Source organism: Ursus arctos, unplaced genomic scaffold, assembly GCF_023065955.2.
Source record: "Ursus arctos isolate Adak ecotype North America unplaced genomic scaffold, UrsArc2.0 scaffold_19, whole genome shotgun sequence".
In the NCBI taxonomy this organism is placed as follows: Eukaryota; Metazoa; Chordata; class Mammalia; order Carnivora; family Ursidae; genus Ursus; species Ursus arctos.
The window spans coordinates 22,486,196-22,512,963 of NW_026622863.1; the positions used below are offsets into that span (position 1 = coordinate 22,486,196).

The 26,768-nt window shown below is 54.7% G+C and overlaps 2 protein-coding genes across 7 annotated transcripts; both read right to left on the minus strand.

The window, feature by feature from the left end:
• Window positions 1-382: 382 nt before the first annotated feature.
• Window positions 383-5,024, minus strand: TPPP3 (tubulin polymerization promoting protein family member 3). Its single transcript, XM_026494997.4, has 4 exons — window positions 3,945-5,024; window positions 1,312-1,505; window positions 1,043-1,196; window positions 383-924 (listed from the first exon to the last, which is right to left on the minus strand). Exons 2-4 carry the CDS (start codon window positions 1,497-1,499, stop codon window positions 736-738), a joined length of 531 nt encoding a protein of 176 aa, XP_026350782.1. The 5' UTR covers window positions 1,500-1,505; window positions 3,945-5,024; the 3' UTR covers window positions 383-735.
• A 37-nt stretch (window positions 5,025-5,061) lies between these two features.
• On the minus strand, window positions 5,062-25,025 carry ZDHHC1 (zinc finger DHHC-type containing 1). Of its 6 annotated transcripts, XM_057314186.1 has the most exons (14): window positions 24,742-25,018; window positions 19,123-19,328; window positions 18,819-19,013; window positions 18,595-18,641; window positions 16,953-17,195; window positions 12,005-12,180; window positions 10,310-10,411; window positions 9,805-9,929; window positions 9,537-9,695; window positions 9,109-9,221; window positions 6,198-6,280; window positions 5,856-5,949; window positions 5,639-5,717; window positions 5,062-5,535 (listed from the first exon to the last, which is right to left on the minus strand). In XM_057314186.1, the coding sequence occupies exons 4-14, from the start codon at window positions 18,601-18,603 to the stop codon at window positions 5,252-5,254; spliced, it is 1,467 nt and encodes a 488-aa protein (XP_057170169.1). In that variant the 5' UTR covers window positions 18,604-18,641; window positions 18,819-19,013; window positions 19,123-19,328; window positions 24,742-25,018; the 3' UTR covers window positions 5,062-5,251. The 6 variants fall into 6 exon arrangements, with proteins under 6 accessions (XP_057170169.1, XP_044238381.1, XP_026350776.1 ...); XM_044382446.3 differs by lacking the exon at window positions 18,819-19,013 and having other exon boundaries at window positions 24,742-25,025; XM_026494991.4 differs by lacking the exons at window positions 18,819-19,013; window positions 19,123-19,328 and having other exon boundaries at window positions 24,742-25,025.
• Window positions 25,026-26,768: the final 1,743 nt, after the last annotated feature.

The window sequence follows — 26,768 nt, forward strand, 5'->3', positions numbered from 1 at the left end:
CCCCAAAAAACTAACCTTGGTAGCCCCATCGAGGTGGGGACCTATAAGCAGGCATAGACCTGAGGCCTGGCACTGGGCCAGGCCTAGTCTGCTGTCTCATTCCTCTTTCCTGGAGAGGCCAAAACTGAACCCTAATAGGATGGCAAGCTGTGATGTTAGAACTGTGGGTCAGGGCTGAGGTGAAAGGCCTTAGATTCCCCCAAGGAGCATCCTCAGGCAGTCTGGCTCTGTGCTAATGGAAGGGGCCTGGGGTGTGTCTTTTTCTGGGCAGCGTTACCAGTGGAAAGATCAGAAAACTGTGACATACAAGTGAGTGGTAACACAGTGGTCAGCAGGATGTGAATGTCATTAACCCCATTATTATAAACCTGACCAGGCCATATTGGTACAAAAGGTATCTTTATTGAGGTCTGGGTAAGAATTAGGCACTTGGCCAGAGCAGCAGCTTAAATATGAGGCAAGCACGCAGGGGTTAGCCATGCCCAGGGGCTAGGTTGGGGCAGTGAGGCTATAGGCACAGACTCTCCCCAGACAGCCAAAAGTCAGGGAGGAAGGGGAAGGGGACGTAGAGCAGTCTGGGTCAGAGGCCTGGTGGGCTAGCCCTGTGAGGCTGGGCAGAAAGCACTGGGTGGTAGGTCCAGCAGGGAGGGGACAGGGCTCTCTTGCTCCACGTGCCCTTTAGGCCCAGGCCTGAGCCTCTGCTGGAGGCAGCCGCACTGGGGGCCTTCCCAGGCCTTACTTCTTCACCTTGGCATCATAGGTGCCTGCATTCTTATAGGCACTCACATAGCCGCTGTCATCCAGGATGTCCTGACGTCCAGCAATGCCCTTGCCCTTGCCGCTCTCATCGAAGCGCTCCTTGTGGGAGCCTGTGTACTTGCTGGTGTCGGTCAGCCGTTCAACAGCACCTCCTGTCTTTGCTTTCTGTTCGGATAGAGTTGTTCCCCCAGGGATGCCTTGTTAGGGAGTCCAGACCTCCACCCCCAGCCGTGATTCCCCATATCCCCCTCAGTGGCCACCCAAGACCAGCCAGGGTACTTACAGTGACGCCCACATTGGCTGGTTCCTTGCCTGCCACCAGCTGACAGATAGCATCAAAGGCTTCCTCCTTACTCTTCCCTTTGAATCGCTTCATTGCCAGCTCTTCTAGGGCCTTCTTGAACTCCTCATAGTTGATAACCCGAGCAGACTTTCCCCTGCCAGGTATGTGGGCACCATGAGTTTTCCCCCTTCTCCATGTCTTCCCTAGTTCCAGCCCCCCAGTTCCCCACCTTCTGGGAACATCAGAAGCAAGGACTGCCTGGGGCTCACTTGACTTTGGAGAAGACGATGTCGACATCCGTCCCTGTCACGGCCTTTCCATCAGCCACCTTGCAGTCCTTGCACAGCTTGGCCCAGTTCTTGCCATTCATCTCTTGCCCACTGGCCTTGGGGTCACCATGGATGGCAAATTTGCGGAAGCTTTCCTCCAGCCCAGCCACATCTGTGCTCGTTGCCATGCCACCCTGTAGGGAGGACCCACCTCAGTCACCTCCCAGCCAAGCTGCGCCTCCCCTCCCCAAGGCACAGAACATCACTGCCTCTACCTCAACACCTACCAAGGTCTGAGTTATGGGCACTTATGCCATATACCCTCTGAATTGGAGATGGAGCTGCCTGGGGAGAGAGGCCAGCACTCAGTGTGTCCCTGGGCCCCAGAGCCCCGAGAGGAAAGGTGTGGTCACTTAATGCCAGCTCTGGCTTAGAGTGGAGTTCAGAAGATGAAATCATGATGCCCACACAAGGCTGGGAACAGAGTGGCACTGTCCTGAAAGACTATGAGGGCAGCAGCTGGGGCCATGGCTTTGTCTGGCCCTGGCACAAGGCCTGCTTGGGTGGAAGTGAGGGTGGTGGAGCTGGCCCCCCTCCCTAGGAGTTCCATGCCGAGCTAGGTCAGGGCCAGGCCAGGCTGCTGGTTGGGCAGGTATTTAGTGAGGACGGGGTCTCTGTCAGAGTCATGAGGATCCAGCAAGACCCAGCCCAGGCTGAGAAGGGAGCCAAAGCATGAGCAGGGGTGCATGCCTTAGGCAAGGGTGCAGCTGGCCCAGCCAGGACCTTGTTACTATTTGCTGTTAAACAAAAACATGAGGGGAGCAAGAGTCTGGGGCTGGCCTGGCCACAGTTTGTGAAGCCTGGAGACAGTTGCTAAGGGAGGGTAGTGCTACTTGGAGAATGTTGCTAAGGGCAGGATGGTGTCAGGGCAGCCCAGAGAGAAGCTCCCAGTGCTGCTGGGCTGGGCTGGGCTGGGCTGGGCTAGGGAACTGGGGCCCACGGGTGCGGCACACCAGCACTCCCAGTGCCTGGGGCACAACCGTGGCTGCCTGGCCCCTTGCCATCCATTGGCACTGTAACCTCCCAGTCTGTAGAGTTTAGGAGGAGCAGGTGATTTGGGGACTAGGATGGGTAGGGGTTGTAGAGTTATGAGCCAGCCCCGAGAGGCATGTTGGTGACTGGAACTACGGCCTTGGTCCTATAATCCTCACACCTACCCCCTACATTGAAGCATTTTCCCCCAGTGTCTACCCCTTCAGTCTTCTATGGAAGCCCCTGGCCACACCCTGAGCACCGTCACACCAGTCCACACTCCCACAGCTGAATGCACTCAGCCCTGGCTCTCAACATTCTCAGCCTTATTCCCCTGACCACACCCTTAACCAGCCCTGGGACTGAGGGCCTGGACCATTACCTCAGCACCCACCCCCACACATCTAACAGCTCTGTACAGAAACCCACCAATAATACCCTCAGCCCTGCACTAAAGTGTCCCTCCTACACCCTCACAGTCCCCCCGCAGTCCTCTGGCCACACCTACAGCCCTGCACTGAAACTTCCTCCATGTAACACAGCCCAGTACTGAGGACTCCTTGACCACACGTTCAGCCCTCCACTGCAGCTGCCTCCATCCACACACACCCCAGTCCTGGGATTAGGAGCCCCATCCACATACCCGTAGCTCTTACTGAGCCCCCTAACTAGAGCTTCACAACTCACCCCCTCTCCATACGCCTGTAGCCTCCGACCACATCCTCAAGCCTACCCTTGTCCACACACCCACAGTCTTCTGGCCTCATGCTCAACCCTCCCTGAAGCCCCCCAGATGTCCACATCCACAGACTTGCATTTCCAGACTCCCAGGTACTGCACTGAGAGTCCGCATGTTAAGACTCCCTGAGCACACCCTCCATCTCCACCGCAGCCTCCTGACCACACCCTCAGTCGTGTGCTCAGCAAACATCTACCTCTGCCTTTTATCCTAAGGCCTCCAGTGATCACAGCCTGGGCCCTACAGAACTACACCCCCTTTACATTTACCACTGGCCTTAACACTGAAAACCCTCTCCCAGTGACCATCCTCACCAATCCCTAAATTGCAATTTCTGGGACTGGGGTCCCCCACAACCCCTACATTGTAATGACCCTGTGGGCCCACAATCCCAGTCCACACAGCACTCTCCTTCCCTCTCTCTACACTTCGACCTCCCACCAGGGATCCAAAGATCCGACCCAAGGGTAAAGTCTGAGGGAGCTTGCGGAGCATAGATGCTTGTCCCAGGTGACTGGAAGGATCCTGCATCTAGTGCTCACACTCTCGTCTGTGGGAAGGAGGATTCTTGGTACTAATCAGGTGGAGCCAGGTCGCAGGCCGTAGTCCCAGGAGTCTGCAGGCCAAGGATGCAGCAGCCACGCCCAAGAACTGGGGCCACCCGCTGGCTCCCACTGGGACAGCTGGAGTCATCAATCAGCCGGGCGAGCTGGTGGGGGAGGAACGCCTGGGGCCCAGGGCAGGGCCGCTCGGCTGGCTCAGTACCATCTGGGGTTGGAACCCCTTTCAGGGCGCTCCCACCCCACCCCCTTCCTTATCATGCAGGATACGAATTAGGGTGGTCGGCGCCTGGGTCTCTTACCTGCTTCTACTTCGTGGCTGTTCCCGCGGTGCGTGCTCGATGGACAGAAGGACGCAAGAACGGACCGACTGACACGGGAGACCAGGCAGCTCCAAAGCTCTGCTCCCTGCCGGCTCCGGGGCGGGACTGCAGCCCGGGCGGTTCCGCCGTATTATCCCGTTTCTCGGTCTCCATAGAGACGGCGAGTCCCACCCCCAGGGCTGTCTCGGCGGGAGAATGACCAAGGTCACGCTGGCCCCACCCACCGGACCCCGCCCCCTCCGCGCTCCGCGGGGGCGGAGCTACTGCTAAAGCCATATCCCGCAGCTCCCAGGGCTGCTCTACCGCCTTTGCGCTGGGGGAGACCGGCCCTCTGCAGCTCTCGACGTCCTTGGATGACCCCCTAATGGGAAAACAGCCTCATCCGGGGCTTCGCCCAAAGTTCAAAACAGGCCCCCACCTCCGCGGGGGAGATGAAGCTTCCCAAAGCTGCAGCAGAAGGCCATTTGGGAGCTGGAGCGGGCAGGGGTTGGGAGGGGTGCAGGAGGTGGGGTGGGGGGAGCTGGGGTGGGAGAAGAGCGAGAAGTCCCTTCCCTCAATGACAGTGGGGTCTAGAGCTGGCTCAAGGCCACAGCTCTCCAATTAACGTGTGGCATACCCAGGCCACAACTCGGGAGCATTGGGAGCAGGAGGGAACAATGAGCGAATCACGAGTGCCCAGCCCCAGAATCCTGGTACACCGACTGCCATCCCAACTGCAGGAAAAGCTCCAGGACCTCTGGGGTCCGTGTACTCCTTTATTCCCATTCTACCCCAGTGTCGGCCTCGAAGTCTCTGCCCCTGCTGCTGCCTCCGGATCCCAAAGCCTGTTTTCCCTAAGGATAAACGCTATCTTCAAGAAAAATAACCTTCTCCAGGCAGCCTTCCAAGGACTTTTCACAACCAGGAGCCCTGTACCTGAGCGCCTCCGGTCCACGTGTACCTTTCCATACGACGATCTGGGTGGTGACTCAATGTACGAGCCCCTCCCACCCCCGCGCCTAGGCCGACTGACCACGGTTCAGCTCCAGGATGGCCTGTGGCCCTCGCCATTAAGAAAGTATGCACTAAGTCCGCAAAAGCATTATAAAAAAGAAAAGAAAAGAAAAGAAAGTTTATTGGAGCATCAGGGCCGGTGGGGCGGGTATTGCTGAGTCGTGGGGGAAGGGGTCCCATCCCGCCGACGGAACAGGCTCCTAAAGTGCACTCGGTGCGGCGAGGGTGGGGGTGTTGCATAGAGAATCGGGCTGGCCGCTCCACCTCCTCGGCTTTCCTGCCTCTCCACCCGACTAAGCCAGGTCAGCCTCTGGGCCGCCCCGCGCCCCGGGCTCGCCGCTGCTCGGGCTCACGAAAACCGCGGGCGCACGCACCTGCAGCGCCAGCCCGGGCTCTCGGCCCCTACCCCCAGAGGCGGCCAGAGCGGCGCTGCCCAGGCGCGTCTGCGCCACTGGAATCTCGTCCATGGACTCGGCTGACGCGGAGTGGTAGGCTCCTGCAGGCCCAGCGGCGTGCACTGGGCTGGCGCCCGCAGAATCCAACACCGAGCTAGAGTTGCGGCCTGGGGCCCGGGGCCCTGCGGGGATGGAGGAAAATGTGAAAGTGGGGGCTGTGACACTCTCGGGGCCCTACCTTTCCTTCCCTCAGAGCTCAGGATCCGGTCAGGAAGACACACTCACCCGGCAGCCTGGGCAGCGGCGATTCAGGGTCCAAGTTCCCAGAGGTTGGCACCTTATACACACGCCGCTTTCTCTTTTTCTGCAGAGAGAGGGGAGAGCCTGAGTGCCCCTTCCCTAGACTCCACATCGCCCAAAGAAGCAGAGGAGTTGGGCAGGGTAGAGGCTTCTTTCCCATCCCCTTCCTCCTGGGCAGGGAGGCCAGCCCAGTTCCCCTTACCTGGGGTCGGATCCGGGGAGGCAGAGCCCGAGTCTCTGGGGAGGAGGGTGGTGGGGGTTCCACTTGGCCTCGGGTGGCAAAGAACTGGGAAAGACTGAGGGGGAAGTGGAAGGGTAATCGCTGGATGGCCATTGTTTCCTCAAATCCCACCCCACTGGAAGTCCCGAAATAAGCCTCCCTTCCTAGCACACAGAGAGAAAGGGGCATTGATTTGTCCAAGGGCATGCCAGCCTGGACCCAGACTTATACTTTGGCCTTGGCCTACCCCCTTTCTCCCACCTCGAATGTCCCTGCTATGCCAATGAGAGATGTCCAGGTGGCACATGCCCAGGTTGCACTCACTTGGCATTCACTGTGGCAGGCCTGGCCTGGCCAGGGGGTTCTGGGCGCACATGGCTGAAGGTCCGCATGTAGAACTCCATCTCCTGGGGAAGGTGGGGGTCAGGGAGGCTGGGGGGCCAGGTGTGGATCCAAGGCCTTCTGGGTCCTGAGCCCACCCCATCCTGTATACAATTCCCCATCCTGTACAGAACATCCCCTTCTGACTGGTCTCTGGGAAGTCTGGGTGCAGAGGTCCATGACTGTCCTCTAAGCTTCCCAGCTATGCTGGGAAAATCCCTCTGAAGGCCAAGGCTTAAAACACCCACTTCTGGACCTTACCCCATCCCCACCATCTTCCTTACTTCATCTAGTCAAACTCTTCCTCCAGGAAGCCCCCAGCCTCATAGGTCCAATGAACCCAGTCTGCTCTGGCCGAGGTGGGTGGTGGGGAAGAGGCTCTCAGAGCAACCCTCTCCTGGTTCTCTCTTCTCCCAGGGCTCCAGTCTCTGAACTGATCTTTTCCCTGGCTGGGAGACTGGCCCGCCCCATTCATATGCCGGGGTGTGCACCCGAGGCTGTGTGCATGACTGGACTGGAGCTGAGTCCTCAGGGTACTGGCCACAATCTTGGCTACCTGGGGGAGGGGGCAGTGATGGGGGCTAGTGGGATGATGGGAGGCAGTAAGAAGTAGGAAAAAAACAGCACCACGGCCCCATCCGGGATCAGGCTTATAGGCAAGTTCTAGGTCTACTTTAGTCACTGATCCTCACAGCCACACTGGGAGTGGCAGACCCAACCCCTGAAAGCAGAGGGACCTGAGGCCAGGAGGTCACAGAAGTGGGCTGGTCTGCCACCCAGCACACAGGATGCCCATGAGAACAGCAGATGAGGAGACAAAAGCTAGGAAAAAGCCAACCCGGGTATGGAGGGCATTGGGCAGAGCCAGGACAATGCCCCGCCCCACTGGGTGGGGGAGGGCATCAGGACAGCTGTCGCCTGCTTCTAAGTTGTTTCCATGGAGACCCAGGCGTCCTGACTAATGCAGAGATGACACTGTAACAGCAACACTGTCTCTAAAACAAGCCTATGTTTGGGGGCAACGGCTCCAGAGTGGGGCCCCTCCCGCATTCCTGCTCAGGGTGGGGGTGGGGAGGCCGCCTACAGGGCCCTGGCAGATCTGGGGGACAGAGCCCAGCCGGCCCCAGGCTGGCTGCACAGATACAGAGATTGAAGCCCAGGGTAAGCTTCATGCCCAACCAATGACCAGGCTAGCCCTTTGGAAAGTAGTGTGGGGGTGACAGCCTCAGCAAAGGAACACTGGAAAAGAAGGAGTCAGAGGCCAGTGGTGAGAACTGGGACCTCAAGGTAATGACTAGGACCTCAAGGTAATCCACACCCCACATCTTTCCTCTTCCCCAGGGTGGACTCAGTACCCCTCCAAGGCCCAGCAGAAAGGGGCTAAGCTGACCCTAGTGCCCCTGGGCTCCAGAAGGGGGTGAGGCAGGAGGGGTGGGAGAAGCAGCAGCAGAGGATAGTCCCAGAAGCCTGAGGGGCCAGGATGAGACAGGAGCCAGGCCCTGGCCAGCTGGGGAAGTTTGAGGGTATACCAAGGTGTCTCCACTCAAACGTCCTTCCCCTCATCACAGCTGTCCCTAGGATCCTCTCACAGAGACCTTCAAAATGTGCACATTCCTGACTAGTAAATGGTACCTCTCAGCCTCAGCACTCTCCTCTGTGCAATGGGACAAGCACATCCCTCCTCCCCCTGGGGAGGCCTCCCTCAGGTCACATGCAGATGATATTAAATGCCCTTGCTGCTTTTGCTGCCACACCTGACTCCAAAGCCTAGGCAGGCAGTGACTACAGGGCAGGGGCCTAGAGCCCTCTAGTCTAAGCATTCTAGGGCTGGCCCTGCCTCAATGGGTACTGACTATGAAGCTTGAGAAAGTCTCCTGCCTATATTTCTGTGCCTGCCTCCTCTGTGAAGTGGGGATAGAGAAGACAACCACTCCCAGGGTGGCTGCCACTGCACTTACATGGGTTTAGTGCCAGGCACCAATTTATGTACATGGTGCTGTGGCAGGGGGGCCACCACCAAACGTAGCACTCTCCCGGGCCTCCCAGGCCTGGCAGCCTGACCCATCCCTGGCAATGACAACAGGAGAGGCGGGGTCCCAAGCCTTCTCCCAACCCACCCACCAGCCTGTGTTTGTGTCTAGTTGCCATGAGGACTTGGGATCCAGAGCTCAGCCCTCCCAGCAAGGCCTGCCTGGGCCCCCTGCCTTCCCAGTCCCTGGGGGCTCCAAGAACTGGACTCCCCCACCCCCAGCTGCTGACCTCAGGAAGCCATGGGGCGTGGGAATGGGGATAGGCTGGTCAGTAGCTGGGCTAGAGGGTTTCTGCTTCAGAGTGTGAAGACCTTAACTCTTCCCAGACCCAGCTTGTTTAACCCTTGTTGGCCTCAACAGGCTCACCTGCAACATGGGTACAGTTACATTACCTGCCTCATGGGCTCTTTTAAGGATTAAATCGGCTAATGGGTATAAGGGCTCAGGATCACGGGTGGAGAGAACTGATGGCTCCATCCTAGTGACCTATTTGCTGGTCCATTCCTCTCTCTTCTGCAGCCCCAACCTGCCTACTTTCAGGCTCCCGACCTCCAGCACATGCTTGGAGCCTGAACAGGAGTGTATATGGGGTCAGGGAAACACAGGGCTCCCTCTGGCTCTGCCCACACTTGAGCAAGCAGATACGTGCTTAGTGTAGGCTTGGCCTTGCTCCTATTGCCTCGAGCATCCCCTACTCCAGCTGCGGTTCCAGGCCTGCTTCCCTTTGCCCTGTCTCATCACTGCTGCTTGCTACACAGCCCACCACCCCTCCCACACCCAGGCCCCATCACCCACCCCCTTAGCCCTCTGGGCCACTTCTATACCTGAATGGGCCGCATCTTGGGGGGACATGACTCGAGCTCCCTGTGGGCCCCCTTTGCCTCCTGTGGCAGGCGATGCTGCACGATGTACTCATAGGTGGTGAGCTTGTGCCACACTGAGGGGGTGAGGAGAGGGCTCAATGCAGTGGAAAGGGGATCCTAGAGTTCAGAATGAAAGGGAGGGTACCCGGCCCCAGGCTGAAACCACTGTCCCCAAATACACTAATCCATGAAGTGAGACCAGGCTACCACAGAAAGCCAGTACTGAGAAGGAGCATGGCTTCAGGGTTCTACAGCACAACTGATACCTCCCTGTGGCCTAGGGACCCCTATCCCCCTGCAAGGCAGGTGTGGGTGTATGTAGGTGTGTGTGCGCGCGCGCGCATGCGCGCGCGTGCGCAAGCGTTTGGAGGGGGGGAGGGGGGACTTACTGAGATAAATGTGGAAGCAGAACAGGTGGCCCAGCAGGGCTGTGGAAAGCAGGCCCAGAAGGATGAGTAGGGCGGCCAGGGCCAGGATGGCAGGAGCCTGAGTCTCCACAGGGGCAGCGGGCAGGAACACAAACCACACATCTGTGTGATTCTTCAGGACTGCAAGGCACAGGCAGACTGCTCATCTGGGTGAACTATGGGGCTATGACCAGCGACCAGAACAGGCCCAGGGCTGGAGGGTGGGAGTGGGCCTGGAGCTGGGACTGACCTTCAAAGTGGTGATTGGTGCGCAGCCGCATGGGGTTGACAAAGAACTCCACAAAGACATAAGTGGCCACCAGCACGAGGAGCAGGACACCCAGTAAGGCAGATGCCACACTGTGTAGAAAGAGCCTGGGCCCAGCCATGGGCAGCTGTCAGCACCCAGGTGCTCCAGCTGGGTAAGGGCCCAGAACTCAGAAGGGCCCAGGGATGGGAGGGGGACCCAGTCCTCTGACCCCACAGCCCCAACTCCTCCTGCAGTCAATGGCTTAGGGCAAAGATTAATTTGGGCGGCCGCCCCAGCAGGAAGAAGACCCCAAACCTCCGCTCAGCAGTCCCAGGCAGCAGCCATCAGGAGCGTCACCCTCAGAGCAGCACGCGCTAATGCACACCAGCTACAGGTCCTCTAAGCACCCCAACCCTGCCCCACCCCATATGCAGGCTTAGGGTCCCTGGCTCACACTCAGACCCATGCAACCCCAGACAAAGATGCGTCCGTGTCCGGCTCTCACCGGTAGTTCCTCTCGCCCACGCAGTTGTTGAGCCACTTGCAGTGGTGGTCAAAACCACACACGCACTTGTTGCAGGCGCTGCAGTGCTTGGAGCGAGCGCTCCTGCGGGAAGGGGTGGAAGGGGCACAACACGGTTAGCTAGCTTTCCCGCACTTCCCCGCGGGCCGCTGGGCAGCGGAGTCGGCGGCGGAGGGACCAGGGACCCGGAAGCCGGACCTGGAGCAGGTTACGCGCCCGGCTCTCGGCTCCACCGAGGAGCTTGGCGACGGGGAGCGCGCACGCCCTCTGGCGGCACTGAGAAGCAGAGCACCCACAGGAGGCCTCTGCTGAAGGGCCAGGGGCTCAGGCAGGAAGGAAGGGTCTGGGAGGCATTACACTCTCCCACTCTGGGATTGCGCACCTGCTTGACGGTGGTATGAAACGGAAATGGGGCTTCCTTTCCAAGCAAGGACCCCTGCGCCGCGCCAGGAGACGATGCAGGTGTGGGACCAGGGAGCAGAAGAGAACAAGGCTGCTGGGTCCAGGGCCTGCAGTGGTTTTTCTCACATCTCCATTTTTGAGTCCCTGTTTCCCTGGCAGTCTATGGGATTTTTACTGGCATTCTTCCAGAAAACCTGTCTGTGTGGGCTACCCAAAGGGAGCCAAAGGCAGCGGAGCAAGCTGACATCTAGGTGAGCAGTTCGCTGCAGGGGGTCAGATGAGGTGAGGCCACATTAGGAATGCAAGCCCAAAGGGGTGTGGAGGAGTGAGCTGCAACCCCCTCCCCCAGAATAAAACGGAGTGGGTAGCCGCTGCCACAGCACCCACTAAAAAACAGTGCACTTGGCCGGTGCCTAGCAAAGAAAAGGATGATCTGACACCAAACTCCTCAGTGCCTTAATGCCGTTGGCTCTTACTCTGTTCTGTGGACACACCCCCTTCAACAGGCTGCTGGATCTCAAGATTGGAAATGTGGAGCTAGCCTTGGTCCATACCCCCTTCCCCAATTCCCTGCCTGAGGCTGGAAGCTCCAGGGGGGTAGGGAGGGGCCTAGGGAGGCAGTCTGGAACAGCCAAGGGGGTATGGGCTCTGCACATTCTGACTGCCCTTCCTACTAGCAGTGTGATCTGGAGGAAGTCACTTGGCGTCTCTGGGCCTCAGATTCCTCATGGGTAACTGAAGATAACAGTATGGGCTTGGGGGCCAGGCAGGCTGGGTTGTGAATCTGGCTTTGCTACCCAATAGCCATATGACCTCAGGTAGGCCTCTCAGCCCTTTGCACCACTGGGCTCTTCCTCTTCTGTGAGGTGACAAAGATGCTGCCCACCCTGCAGGGTTGCTCATAAGCACTTGGCACATAGTAAGTACTCTAGCATTAATTCCCCTCCCTGCCTCTCTCTGGGAATGCTTGTGAGAAATGGGGGATGAAGGGGTTACTGGCAGAGTTAGTCATGAGAAAAGTCTGTGGCAGTGCCAAATGTTTCCTACTTTAACTGTTGGAAATGCCATTCCTCATCTTCTGTTTCCAATCTCCTTCTCCTTCACCCAATTCTCTGTCACTCTGTCAAGATTCTTGACTGTGTGAAACACGAGGGTTCTGAGGCATCAGGATAACTCCAAAGCCCTGGGCATGCCCCTCTCTGCCTTGAGCGCCTGCTGGCAGTATCCCGGGGCACACTCTCCGCCCACGCACACCGTCGGCCCACACTCACTCACACATCTACGTCGCACAAGTTGCAGTGCAGATCTTCAATGACATGTGCGTGCTGGCTGCGGTTGAAGATGGGCAGGGGCCCTGCATAGCTCTTGTCCCGCACGTTGGCATCTGCTGGATCGATGGAGACAGCGGTCAGGTGAACCACGAGGTGGCCGGCAAAGATGGCGCCCATGCACTGGCCCAGCAGGTTAAAGACTCACTCCGCACTCTGCCGGCTGGAAGACCCCCTCCCCGACTTTTTGGAGCCAGACAACAGCTGGCTATCTCTATGTGACTCCCTCATGCAGAGACTCTCTACCTGTGCCACCTCTGACCTCCAGCCCCACAAGAGCTTCCTTGTCAGACCTCTTCAGTATACCCATGCCCCAGACAGGAGAGAGGAGCCATCTGGTCACAAAGCTCACAAGCCACTGAGTACTGCTGCTGAGGGGCCCAACCACAGGGCTCTGGCCTCACTGCTCCAGGACTGGCACAGGTGCTCGCTGGTCTGACCTCAGAATCCAGATGATCTAGTTTCAGATTCTAAATGATGAAGTGAGACTGAAGGAGATTATCCTCTAAGGTCGAGGGACCCAAAATATAAGTTCTAAGTTTGTTTCTCTTGCCTTCATAGGAAGTCAGCTCTGAGAGGGAAGCAGCCATCCTTTCTCAGCAGCTGGGCCAGATGGAGAATCACTTGTAGACAGGGTCTCATACACCCACCACCTCCCCGACTGGAGTCCAGCTACTTGGAACCCTAGGGCTAAGGGTTCTGAGGTGACTTGACAGGGCCTGGCCAGGGGCAGCATGACTAATTCTGGAGCTGAAACACAGATCTTCTAGGACCTATCTGCTCAATGATTAGACCAAATGCTGGGGACAAGTATGCTGACAACTTGCTGCAAAGTCTAAATTTGTAAAAATTCACCAATAGACTCTACCCAGGCAGCCATCCGCCATCTATCCATCTGTCCATCTATCCATCCATCCATCCTCTTGCTAACCAGGCAGACATCATCCCTCCATCATTCATCCTCCATTCATCAGCTGCCCAACCTCCTTTTTCCTTCTTCCTCCTCCTCCCAGTGGCCAAACTTCCATACATGTCTGCATGAGCAAGGCTCTGCCCTAAAGTGCTGTACCACAGCCTTACACGAGTCCCATAGCCCATCACAAGCTCTCTGCCCCGCCAGCCCTGGCTGTGCATCAGGCCTTCACCTCTCCCCTGGGTTACCCATAGTCTCCTGACTGCTCCTCCTGTCTGCGCGCTCTTGAGCCTGCCCTTCATTTGGTCCCGAAGTGAGCTCTGAATAGCTTAAACCTAAAACCTTGCCTGCTTCAATTTCTACAGTGGCTCTCAATGGCTCTCAAGCTAAAGTTTACTACTCAGTTCAGTGCCAAGGCCCCTTCTGCTCCAGCTCCTGTCAAACCTGACTGGTATCACCAACCACTACTCCTCACCATTCCAGCCTCTCTTCAGACACACTGAATATTTAGCAAACATTCAGCTTCCTGCCTGCTCCAACACTTCTTCCCCTCCCCACCCCAATTCATTGATTCAGCTGTTCACTGAGGTCTTTCTCTACGCCAGGCCCTAAGGCTAATGGCAGGAGCAAGACAGACTTTGTCTCTCACCCCAAGGAGCCCACTGTCCCGAAAATATATATGTTAATCACATAATGGGTTGATTACAATTAAGGAAGTTCATGGGACTAAGGAGAAACTGCGTGGCCTCATCTAGTCTGATGAGGATCCAGAAGGCTGCCCTGAGAAAGTATCATCTCAGCTGAGACTTGTAGAGGAACAGACAATAGGTACCTGGTAGGGAACGTGGACAGGAGGGGTTAGGCTGGGTACTGGGAGCAAACAGAGTCCCAGCCAGAGGGGTTGCTGATGTGTGGTTCCAGCTCAGCTCATTGCTGCCATGCAGGAATGAGGGCACACGTCAACAAATTCTGGCTTTTCAAAAGGAACCAGAAATCGGGATTTTTATGTGAGATCTCATTTTTTAAATGTTGACAAGGAATAAATAATTTTTAAAACACACCTGCCAGGGGCAGCTGGGTGGCTTAGTCAGTTAAGCGTCTGACTTCGGCTCCGGTCACAATATCAGGGTCCTGGAATTGAACCCCATGTAAAGTTCTGAGCTCCACGGGGAGTCTGCTTGTCCCTCTCCTTCTGCCCCTCCCTCAACTTGTGTGGGGGTGCAAAACACACTTGCCAAAGGAGCACTTAAGACTGCCCCTTTTTTGTGTGTTAATTTTCCCCCAATTGAAAAAGAAAATCTCACCTAAAAAAAAAGAAAATCTGAGGGCACCTGGCTGGCTCAGTTTGTAGAGCATGCAACCCTTGACCTTGGGGTCGTGAATTCAAGCCACACATGGGGCATAGAGCCTACTTATAAAAAAAAAAAAAAAAAAAAAGAAGAAGAAGAAGAAGAAGATCTGTAGGCCAAACCTCCCCATTGGCTGCCAGCTCTAGACTCCTAACTTAGCTGGGTAGAGAGAGTCAAAAGCCTTCCAGCCAGAGACCAGTAGTGTCACAACAGACAACACCAGAGGAGAGAACATAAGAGGCAGGGGAGATGGGCAGAACCCAGAACCCAGAGAGCCCTGAGGATCTTGAACGTAATTCCTTAAGGCAGGAAGAAGCCATTATGGGATGTTAAGCTGGGGAGCAACTTTATCAGATTTGGATTTTGAAAGGGCCTCTGGCTGCAGGGACACAGATAGACACAGATGGACTGGCCCAAGTGAGAGTGTGTGTAGGGAGACCTGTTTGGAAACGAAAACAGTCACCTAGGCCAGAGGGGCAGTGGGGAGGAATGAGGGCAAGTCTGATAGGTATTTAGGAGGTAACATCAACAGGATTTGCTGACTGACTGGATATAGGTGATGAAGGAAAGGGGAAGAGCCAAGAGTACCTGGAGAGGCAGCCACAGAGAAGGACGGGCACACGTCAGACGTGCATCTGGGCCCATGACAATGTTGGTCTAGACGGCTCTCCTCCTCCATCCATAATCTGTTGTAAGGCTCCCACCCCCACACCTACCATGTGACACTCTCCAATCTACAAGGTTTTCCTCCAGCGGGAGGCTAAGCACCCAGGGCAGGGGCTCTGTCTTATTCCTCTTAGCAACACTAGGGCCCAGGCCAGTTCCAGGCCCAAAGTGGGTATGTGGTACACACCATTAGCCTACCTCATTCCTCAGGGGTCCTGAGGAAACCTGCAGAAGAAAGGTCCCTTTGATGGAAGGAAGAAGCAGCAGCCAGGCCTGGAAATGGGAGTGCCAATCTGGGTGGCTCCGTGAGCCTCCACACTGCCCAAAGCAATGGATGTGAAGACAAAACCCTTAAACCATCCCACTGCCTCAGAGTCAGCTTGCCTGAGCAGCCCATCTGGCCTCAGTGGGTATCAGCTGTGTGACCTCAGGAAGTCAATCTCTCCTAGCCCCAATTTCTTCATTAGTAAAGTGCAGAGAACACCTGCCTTCCAGATTATTATGAGGATCGAATGACATAGTCCACGTACCAGGGATGGCACAGTGCCTGGTGCACATACATGCTCAATAAACGCTGTTACTCTTGTTTACTGTTATTTGCTCTGACTGCACTTACTCCAACCATGTGGTTATTAACCTGGCTTCCCAGGTACCCTGGTGGCAGAAACCCAGGTAATCCTGAGTGAGGGGTGTGCCCATTCCAGGTCATGGAAGGAATGTTTCATGAAGTATTCTACTTAAGAGCACTGACCAAGGCCTGTTAGTCACCTGAGGGAAAGTCCAGTTTTCCATTTACAGAGCTGATGACTAGGCCCTGGGCCCTAGTGAACCAGGAAGCACCCCAGTGACATTGTTGGTGACTGAGGACAACAACCTTCTCTAGAGTCCTTCTCCACACACCTGTCCCTGTCACTCACCAGCCAAGGGCTCTGCAGTTTCCTGAGAGAGCACACTCACACTTCTAGCTCACACATTCTGGTGCTCACACACACACACACACACCCTTGCATGCTCCTTGTCCTCTGGGAAGCCTGCAGGACTCTTCCTGTCAGACAGAGGAGGAGGCCGAGAACCGGAGAGCTGGCAGAAGCTGCTCAGCCTGGTACGGCCCCAAAAGGGCTGAGCTGTGACCAAGCTCAGCTGCTGACTCCCTGCCCAAAGCTTTCAAGTTCATCCCTGCTAACCTCCTTCAGCTCACTCTCACCCTCCTCCCCTAAGAAGCCCAAGAACTTATTTTCATGAAGCACACACACCAGGGCACACTCTCCGGGCCACCCTCTGGACACGGGCACATGGCCACCTGCTGCACCCCAATCTCCCAGCCTTGTAGCCATGTCCCCTGCTGCTGGGAGTTGTGGCCAAGGCGGGGACAGTCACACTGCCAGGCTCATGCAAGTTCGTGTTTGTCACTGCTCCCAGGAGCCTCCAGGGCATCTTTATCCCTCCTCTCGTCAATTCAACCTCACCCTAAGAGTCTTATTTACAAAACCAATGAGCTCCTAAACAGTCCCAGGGACAGTGTAATTATCTGACCGTACATAAAACCACATTTTAAATACACCAGGAAACTCAGTGTGTAAAAGAATTCTACCATGACTCTTTTGAAAAGTGGAAAAGTCTTTTGTAAATGGAATAATTACTCCCTAATTTATCCCCTGTCGAGGTCTGGACATAATTAGCTTTAAGGCTTTCTTCCGTGATCACTCCTGGGGTACCTCAGTTGATGAGGTTCCCAGCTGTGTGGGCTTTAAATGCTCTGAGGTACGTTAGGTCCATCTGCTCACCCCATCAGGCAGAGAGGTCAACTAGGGGTTGGAGGCCAGGCAGGCAGGCCACTGGTCCTCCTGTGCAGAGAAGGGGCCTGCCCGCACTCTCGGAGGCTCTGGAGAAACAGCTTAGGGCCCCTGCCATGTCCCTGTCCACTGCCCCAATTCTTCCACATGCTACCCACACTTGCCCAAGGATACAGCATAGCCAGCGGGCACCCAGTGGTGCGGCAGGAGGGGAACAAGGACCCCAAAGCCAATGACAGCAAAGAAGAGGTACAGCAGCCAAGCCACAATCTGGAGCGGGTGAGGGGGCCAGCTCCACCCGTTCCGGCGGGACCGCTGGCCCTGCAGCTCCGGGGAGGGTCTGCTGGCCTGTGCGGGCGCTGTCCACACACTCTTCTCAGGGGCTGTCTTGTTGGAGGGCTTGTTGCAGATGTTCATCTGCAGAGGAAGAAAAAGTAGAGAGAGCATTAGCCTGAGGAGGCCCCGGGCTGGAGCCCAGAACCCCATGCCTTGAGCCAGGTTTCAGCAGGGGGGAGCAGGCTGGGACGTGAGGCCATCTCCCAGCAACTCGGCAGGGAACTAGCGCCCTAGCATAACCAAGACAGTCCGTGGGGGGGGGGGGGGTTGGGGAGTGCTCCTCTCATAGCCCTAGAGCCAGCTCTGGCCCCAGTCCCCGCCAGGACAAGGTATAAGGGACCAGGGTTTATTCAGGACACAGTGTGGCTGCCTGTAACTTGAAGTGCTCTGTCTCCACAGCCATCAGAGTTAAACCCAATAAGACATGTTCTCATCTGGTAACAATATCAGGCTGAGGCCAGAGCAGTGAGAACACATGCTGATTCTGTTAGTCACCTCTGTCCTGAGGCCCAAATGCAAGTGTCAGAGAGGGCCCCCTTACTCTTAGCGAGGGGAAACAGGGAAGATGGGTGCTCAGGAGGGGGTCTGGCCTCTGTCCCTGGGCCAGCACATAATCCCTTTAGGACAGGGGCCAGTGGGAGACCCTAAACGATCTCCCCTGAGCCTCAGAAGCGCTGCCCGAGACTTTTTGGCTGGGGAGGAGCCAGCATGCAACAGAGAAGGGAGGATCCCGCCTCACTTCCCTCCAGCAGCAGCAACGACCACGTTTCTCCAGGTAAATTTGGGCCCCATGCACTGGGAACAGAAAGGTGGGCTGAGGCTCTCTGACTCACTTGAGATCTCAGGGAAGGCCAGCCCTCTTCCAGAGGCAGACCACCAGGTGGCAGCACTCCCCCAGCCCCCACCCCACCATCCTTCAGTCTAAGACCTGCCTGGTGGCCAAAATTACAAGTAGGGCAGGGAGGGTGTGCTGTCATTCCAGGAGGAAGAGCCCCACCCCCAGGATCTTCTGGGCCTGAAGCGAGACTAGAGCCTGCGCCGGCAGTGCCACAACTGGGGGGACAGGCCAACTCAGAACTTATGGTGGGAAGGCCGGGAGCAGGGGACAAAACCCAGGCAGCTGGACTCTCCTTTCAGGAGCTCACGCCCGTGGGCCAGGAAGTCTGACTATGCCAGAAAGTACGGCAGACCCCCGCAGCACATCAGCCAAGAACATCTTCCTCGCTTCTTGGCCCAACAAAATGTGACTTGACCTTCAGAGCCCAGTCTAAGCATCCAGGAAGCTTTACCTGATGCCCCAAGCAGAGTCAGGGGGCCCTCCTGCTTAGTCTTTATTGGGCAAGTCACTTTGCCACTCAGAATACTGTGTCATCCCCGTGTCTGCCCCCTGTTATGCCAGTTTCTCCTAAGGGTAGCAACGATACTGTGATTCATTCACCCCCGTTCCCCACCTCCCCTCCCCCAAGCACCCACAACATACCTTGTACATAGTAGGTGCTCAGTAAATGTCTGCTGACTTGAAAACATCTGAAATAAAGGGAGATGTGGGTGCAGTAAATGATCTGGAATCCTGGTCCACCCAAAGCCATCCGGCCCGCTCTGCCCCGCCCTCAATCTGCACAGCCACCATGCAGACCTTCCTCCTGCCCCAGCGCCCCCACCAGAGGCTCAGAGCCTCCTGCAAGTCAAGTCTGGCGTATTCACCTCTGAGTAGCCTCATCTCAAAGCTAAATGGAGTGGCCTTAGTTTTCTCTCAGGGACTCAAGTGGAATCCCTTGGTCATTTGCTTCGTCTTCAATACAAAACAGTGAAAGGTGAATAAAGAGCCCCAGCTTTGGCGGAAACGGATCTCGGTTCAAGTCCTGGCACTTACTAGCTGAGTGGCTTGAGTTTCTTCATCTGAAAAACGGAGGGGAGGGATGGCTACCCAGGCTGTGTACAGACCAGAGATCCTATAAGTAAGGCCCTGACACATAAATGCTCCCTAAACAATAGATACTGTAATTACCCTTAAAATAGCCCTCTGGCTTGTCCCCATCTCTCCAAAGGGAGGCTGCTGCATCTGATATTCTACGAAGTTAATTTTCAACGTCATGGGGTTGGTTGAAGCTGCTTTCTTAAACCAGTGGTCCCAAGAAACATGTTGCCGTGAGAGCTGGGCCAGTGGATGGTCATTCTAACCATCTCACCTTTGATCAAAGGGACAAAGGGGATCTAAAAACAAAATGAAACAAAAAGAACTGGTACCGCTTCATTTTCAGTGTTCCCCAGAGGTAGCAAATCTGTCTTTGATTTCTGGAAACAAAGGTCCCCAGGTGAAGCCCTGTGAACAGCTGAGCTGGGTGACTCTGCTCAAGGGCAAATCCCTGCAGCTTGCACCTCAGTTCTCCAGTGATACCATCCCCAGGGTAACTACTTCGAAGAGAACCCATGAATTGGGAGCCCTAAGTTCCAGCTTTCCTTTTGCCCTCTTCACACCTCTGCAGCCCTACACCTTGAAGTTTCTAAAGAAAGAAGCAGAGGCACATGGCTGACAAGTCCCTGCTGCCCGGAGTGGGCTGGCAATGGCCACAGGGACCCCCCCAGAGCTGCTGCCTCCCCAATTACCTGAAGCGGGAGGAGTCAGCATCTGAGGCCTTGGGGGTGGCTCTGACTCCAAACCAGGGGACCACTGACCCAGGGAGGGTCCACTCACTTGAGACTGTGGGCAAAGGGATGGTGCTACAGGGCCTAAAGCCCTTGTGGCAGCGGCAGCACCCCAGAGCGGACACCCAAGCTGGCATGCCACCTGCCCCCAGAACCTGGCCGGCGGGCTCTTAACTGATGATGTTTTCCCTTGTGGGGCTGGTGGCTACAAATTCTTTTGGCCCAAAAGACTTTGATTAAAAGGGCTGAGAGGTAGGGGCTTCTCAAGCAGGGATGGGACCAAGCACTGTCACCAGACCCAGGAACTTCTCTGGCTGTCTCTTCCCTCTCAGCACTTCTCTAGGACACCAGACTGAAAGATGCACGGCTCTGCTCCCAGACAACTTGGCCAGCCTCTGCACTCACACATCGGCCGGGTCAGCACTGTGGGGGCCCAGCCCCGAGGGCGCTGCAGATGTAAACACAAATGAGACCAGGCTCCTGCTTTCTGGGGGCCCAGACAGACATGAGGTTAGTGGGTGAATGGGTCTGCCAGGGCCAGCCATTCAGTGTGACAGAACACAGGGTGCACGGGGGGATGGTGTAGGGGGGCCAATCCAGAGAGAGTTGAGCCCTGAGGAGCCGCAGGATCAGATCCCATGGGGCCTAGGAGGCCAGGCAAGGAAGCTTGGGCATACGGAAGAGCTGCCAGGAGTCAAAGGAAGTTTAAAGCAGGGCAATGACATAAAGGTGGGGATGCTTTACAAAGCTTTCTAGTCATAGTGGGGAAGAGGGCATGAGCAAGAAGGGAAAGGTGACACCACAACAGGGTGGGCCAGGGAAGGCAGCAGCCCAGCAGCTTTGTGAGGAATTGTTCAGGAGATGGAGGTCAAGCCCACAAGGTCCCTCAGACCACCCAATGTCCCCAGCTGCAACTCTGGTGGGCTGAGAGGTATACAGACCTTGGTAAAAGATTTTTCATGTACCTTCTGCTGCCACAGAACACACCACAGAGTTAAACTGGTGGAGATGGAGGAAAGACAAGAGCGAAGAGGCACCATGGAGTGTTATGGCCAAAGGTCACCACCACCTTGGTAAGTCAAGGAGCCACCTGGCTTCTGAGGTGGGCTGGAGGCGCTGTACAGGCCCCTCCCTTGTCCCAATAAGGTGAAGGTCATTGCTAGGATGACAACAGTCTCTTCCTGTTAACACCCACTTGCTAAAACCCTAAAATAGCATTTTCAAAAGAAAGTTAGGCGGCCTTAATTTATATGCCTGATTTAAAAGAGGGAACTCTTAATATTTCCAGTTCTCATTATGAACTGTAGAATAGTTATATGACTGATCTACTTCCCTCTTGCCCACCTCTGCTCTCACCAAAAAAAAAAAAAAAAAAATTTGGGAATGCTGATTTGAGATTCATGAATAGCACCGTCAAAATAAGCAGACTGAGGTGAAAAGTAGCAACCCTGGAGAGGCTGTGGGCACCCCTGCATTCCCGCAAAACGTCTGAGAATTTCAGAAAAGAATCAACTTAATTACCGAAGAGCGTTCATAGGGGGAGGCCACTGAACTGGGAAGATAGAGTGATAGGGTCAGAGGAGAAGAGACAGGGCTGTTAAGGGGGACTGAGGGCTTGGTGACCTGAGCCACCAACAGAGAGAGGCGGGTTGGAGCTAGCAAGAGGGCTAGGCCTGGAGGCACAGCCAGGTTCTGGTTCCTGCCCTGCCACTCAGATTGGGCAACCCGGAGGCAAATTTCAGAGCCACCTCTTTGGGTGTCTCCTTTACTCAGCTTTCAAAAAAGTTAGCTGGGGCGGGGGTGGGAGGGTGGGGGCACCTAGCTGGCTCAGTCAATAGAGCATGCAACTCTTGATCTCAGGTTTGTTGAGTTCAGGCCCCATGTTGGGCGTAGAGCTCACTTAAAAACAACAACAACAACAAAAAAACCTGGAAGGCAATTTGGCAATGTCTACCAAACTTTAGAACACATATACCCTTGGGCCCAGTCATTCCGTTTCAAGATATTTATCTTTTACATATGGTCACAAAGTACACAAAGATCCACTGCAGTCTTGTTTGTAATAATAAAGGACAAAAAACAATGTAAACCAACCGTGGCACATCCACACAATGAAGCGCTCTAGAACATCAAAACAGGGAGGGATGGCGTGACCTTTGATACACAGTGAAGTGGAAAAGCAAGATGTGGGACAGTGAGCTGCATAGCGTGCTCCCAAGTGAGTAAAAACAAAGGGGGATGGAGGGATGTGTAAGTTTCTATTTGCACAGATTCTCTCTGGAAAGAAATACAAGAAGGCAAACATAGGGGCAGCTAGCCTCTGGGAAGGAGGGTTAGTGGCTGGGGTGAGAGAGATTTGCTTTGTGCACCATTTGAAATTTTTTTTTTTACCACATGCATTTAATGCTTTTGAAAAAAAAATTATGTCAAATAATTGAGGGGTGTCACCTCTTACCCTCCCGGCCCCATTGGGCTGCCATGTGGACCCAATGTGCGTGTGGGCTCCAGAGCCCTGTACCACGCCTGACAAACAAGGAAATCCCACCTAACAACGATGCAGAAAGAGTGCTCGGCTTTAGTTGAATGCTTTCTCACTCTCGAAAGCAATTCTGAACGGTTCATCTGCAGAGCTGTGAGGAAGAACCACAGGGCTCCCTGTGAGCTGTCGGAGGTCTTGACAAAGCTGGAACCAGACCACCAGGCAGCACAACAGAGGAGCTGCTGGGCAGGACCTCGGTCCTCGGCCAAAGGCCAGCTCAGCTTACCGTGACTCCAGAACCCAAAGGGAAGGTGCACACCGCGGGATGGTTTTGCTCACAAGCATCTTGTCTTTTCGCTAAGAAAAGCTAGAGGATTTATGGTTGCCACCATAATGAATGATTTTCTATGGATACTTCTAATCAAATTTTCAGGGTTTTTTTCTTCGGACCTGCTTTTAAAATAATTTTCCCTAAGATTTAACAGATGCCCAGTTTAAACCTAAACAGGAGCTGGAAAAAAATGCTCCATGGTGCACACTGTTTTACAGTGTGAAAAGTCATTTATAAAAGAAGTTTTGGGGGGCGCCTGGGCGGCACAGCGGTTAAGCGTCTGCCTTCGGCTCAGGGCGTGATCCCGGCGTTATGGGATCGAGCCCCACATCAGGCTCCTCCGCTATGAGCCTGCTTCTTCCTCTCCCACTCCCCCTGCTTGTGTTCCCTCTCTCGCTGGCTGTCTCTATCTCTGTCGAATAAATAAATAAAATCTTTAAAAAAAAAAAAAAGAAGTTTTGGGGCAACTAATTTATTAAAATTCCCCACAGGTGCCAGAGAAGTCTTTGGCCTTCAAATTCTGGGAAGTGGCTCTAGTTTGACTAAAAGACGCACATCACCACAATGCCCAGAAAATAAACTGGAACTTCAAGCTGTTCTCATAGTCTTCTCCAGTCCTTGGTCTCAGATGCAGCTGGGCTCCTCACATAAGCAACATGCAGAAGTCTGATGCCAGAGCAAGAAAAGCCTGAGACCTCAATCATTCCTGAGTTGGCATGGTCCGAAAACATTTTCTGTGCCATTCTCCTCCTGAAGCAACCACTGCAAACTGTTTGGGATTAAAGTGTAGCCAGGGAAAGGGGACAAGAAGAGGGGAGCAACATGGAGTGAAAACAAGGCCAATGAGAGGAGCCAAGGGTTGTTGATTTTAACCAGGAAACCAACTCACATGATTGTAGGAGTAAGCCCTGAGGAACACCCACCAAGAAACAGTCATTAAGAACAAAGTTGTGACAAAACAAAGTAAGAAAAACAAAAGGAAAAAAAAACTGCCTAATTAAGCACCAATGTTGCTTTTATTGTAGCTCATGGTGATTATCTGTTTACAAACCCATCTCCCGCAGTGAACCACCAGTTCCACAAAAGCAGAGACCACCCTTCACCTATCTCTAAATCCAACACTCCTTCAATAAGAAAAATTAAGCCATTTCTTACCATCTCTGCTGCCATCACCCTAATTCAAGCCTCCGTCATTGCTCCCCTACATCGTTCCAGTGATACTGGCCATCACCAGCATTTAGAGGGTACTTTTTCTGTGCCGGGCACTGCTTTAAGTGCTTTGACAGAATTCACTTATAAACCCTCACAACTCTCTGAATAGGTCCTAGCATTTCAAACTGTTCTCATAGACCTCCGTCATTGGTCTCCATGGGCTGGTCTCTCACTTTCTCTCATAAACAACATGCAGAACAAATTCCCCTTTCACAGATGAAGACACTGGGTCTCAGAGGGACTAACTTCTTCTAGGAGACACAGCTAGACTGGCAGAATTAGGATGGCCCTCGACTGACTTGCTGGTGTGCGGTCATTACGCGCTGCCTACAGCAGCCAGAGGAAGGTGAGCTTTTCAAAATTTCAAACTCCTCAAAACTTTTCAATGGTTTCCTCCTCCTGCTAGGATAAAGCTGAAACCCCCATTACACCCTTCAATGCTCCCCTCCCCCTTTCTGTTCCTTAATAGTGCTTTGCTGTCTCCAGACCTTTGCATTTGCTTTCCCCTCTTCCAGAAACACCCTTACCCTACTTTCAACGCTGATTTCTTTTCAACCTTCAGGTCTTAGCTTCAAAGTCACGTTTTACAGCAGACCCTGCCTGAACACCACTCCCGCCTCCTCCATTACATCACCAGAGCACTTATCTCGACCTAAAATCACTTTAGTCTTCTATCTGGCGCCAGCACCCCCCCCCCCTTAATACTCCGTAGGTTCTGGAGCTCGCGCCGTTTCTTGGAGTCCTCCGTGGCCCCGCGCCTGCCACACAGTAGGCGCTCAACGCAGATTTGTGAACCTGATGAATGCTAGAAGGAAGCGCCGCGCTCTGCCCGGTCCCTGGAGCCCAGGCCGCTGGCTCCTGGCCGAGGTGAGCGCAGAGCACGGCCAAGCCGGGGGACAGCCACAACCCCGTGGCTCAGGCCAGGTTTCCAGGTGAGGACCGCGATGGGGGCTTCTCACCTGCGCGTGGCGGCGACCGAGCCAGATCGGTCCTGCCAAGGTCACTCAGTGGTTCAGCACCCGCGCCTGGCCGTCCACCCTCCAGGGCGGCAGCACTTCAGACCCTCGCAGCGGAGACGATTCCCCGGACCAGGCGGCGGCTCAGCCCGGGGCGGGGCCCCATCCCGGGCCGCGCGACGGAGGCTCGGCCCGCAAGTCCTCGGGATTCTGCTGGAGCAGGCTAGCGGTACGGCCCGGCCAGGCCGAGGCGGGCTGGAACTCTTCAGGCGCCGGGCCCGTTCCCCTGGCAACGGCGCGGGCTACGGCGCCCCACAGCGGCCAAACCGCGCTGCGTCACTTAGCGCGGGCATCGAGGCTCGGGGCGGGGCTCACCAGGGACCCCTGGAACCCCAGCCGACCCCTCTCCCCATTCCCTTTCAACTTTTGTCCTCGACAACCCACTCTCCCTCCGCCCCACTCCACAGCTATCTTCTCGAAATCCTAACTTGTCCCAAACGCGACCCCCTTCAGTTTCTCCGGAGACCACCACTCTCAGGGAGAACCCCGGTCAGCCTGCACACTTTGCGAGTATGTGCTGGGCACTGGACATTCCATGGGGAGCACTCATGAGATCCCTGCCCCTCAGGGAGATTACAGGCTAAGGGAAAGACAGATACAGACAAATACCCAAGTAAGTATGCAGGTTTCCCCATAATGTAAAGTGTGAAGTGTAAGAGCAAAATATATAGCACAAAATATCTCCTTTTTATATTTCTTTAAATCAAGTATAAATCCTACTGGGAGCCCCCACCCTCCAGGCTGGTAGGAAATTCAGTCTTGGTCTCCACTGGGCTCCTCTTAACCAGGTTATTCCAAGGTCTCAGATCTCCTGCAGCAGCAGCCTGAGAAGTCAAGGGTCCTCTCTGGTATTGAGGGCACAACCATTGTCCCAATCACAGGACTTTCAGGTTTGGGCTCTGGGAGGCCATGCCCACTGCCCCAAGATTGCCAGGGACAGGGGTGGCTGGGTGGCTCAGTCAGTTAAGCCACTGACTCTTGATTTGAGCTCAGATCATGATCTCAGGGTCTTGGGATCAAGGCCCACATTGGGCCCTGTGCTCAGCAGGGAGTCTGCTAAAGATTCTCTCTGCCTCTCCTCTCTCTCTCTCTTAAAAAAAAATAAATAAATCCTTAAAAAAAAGAAAAGAAAAGAAAAAAAAAAAAGAAAAGATTGCTAGGGACAGATGCCTGCTTCCTGGATCCCAGAGCCCGAAGACTTTCTTCCCTTTTCCTGCTTTAGGGACCACCCTGCTGGACCTGACTTCCCTGAAAGCCAGGGTACACTGGAAATGGACTCTCCCATGAGCTCAGGCTTTCTCAAAAAAAAAACAAAACAAAAACAAAAAACCAGGAAGAAATTTTGTCTTCTGCCAGCTGTCCTATCCATATCTCCAAGGCCCTAAAATGGTGAGCAGCTGGCTGGCTACCTGCTCAGAACAGGCTGGGCAGAAAGCATCCCTATGCCTAAAATGTATGAGCCACATGCATACAATAAAAGCAACGTAACAGCTCCTGCTCTGTCAAAAACCAGTTGTGCAAGTGATTTAATCTCTCTACCATACAAATTCTTGTTTCCAGGCCTGATAAACTCAAACTCGATGTGGAATAAATATCACTGCTACTCTGGCCTCAGAAACACAATATGATTTCTCTTATTAAGATGTCAATCAAGATGACTCTTATCTGGAATTGAAGAACTTTAGGGTCCAACAGAGATGATGACCCAGAAATCAATTTAGAGGATGAGCCCATTTATGCCCACAGGACGGGGAGGGAATCACAGCCATCTAGGCCCTGGGTCCACCTGCCTCCCAGGCACCTCTCCTTGATGTTCCATGGGTATCTAAATGCAACAACACATCCCTATATGCCCTCTCTGTCTTTGCCACAAACCTGTTCCTCCCCTCAAGCCCTCCAATGGGCACTACTAACTACCCAGTGTCCTCCTGGTCCTTGCCCATCTAACCCAGGTAGTCCCCAAGACCAGG

Coding starts and splice junctions, on each gene's coding strand:
- TPPP3 (XM_026494997.4), bottom strand. CDS start 1,499: ATGGCAACGAGCACAGATGTGGCTGGGCTGGAGGAAAGCTTCCGCAAA. Junction 1,197..1,311: donor ATCGTCTTCTCCAAAGTCAA/GTGAGCCCCAGG, acceptor CATACCTGGCAG/GGGAAAGTCTGCTCGGGTTA. Junction 925..1,042: donor CAGCCAATGTGGGCGTCACT/GTAAGTACCCTG, acceptor CTATCCGAACAG/AAAGCAAAGACAGGAGGTGC.
- ZDHHC1 (XM_026494991.4), bottom strand. Junction 5,718..5,855: donor CTCCCCGGATCCGACCCCAG/GTAAGGGGAACT, acceptor CTCTCTCTGCAG/AAAAAGAGAAAGCGGCGTGT. Junction 5,536..5,638: donor GCCGCTGCCCAGGCTGCCGG/GTGAGTGTGTCT, acceptor CCATCCCCGCAG/GGCCCCGGGCCCCAGGCCGC.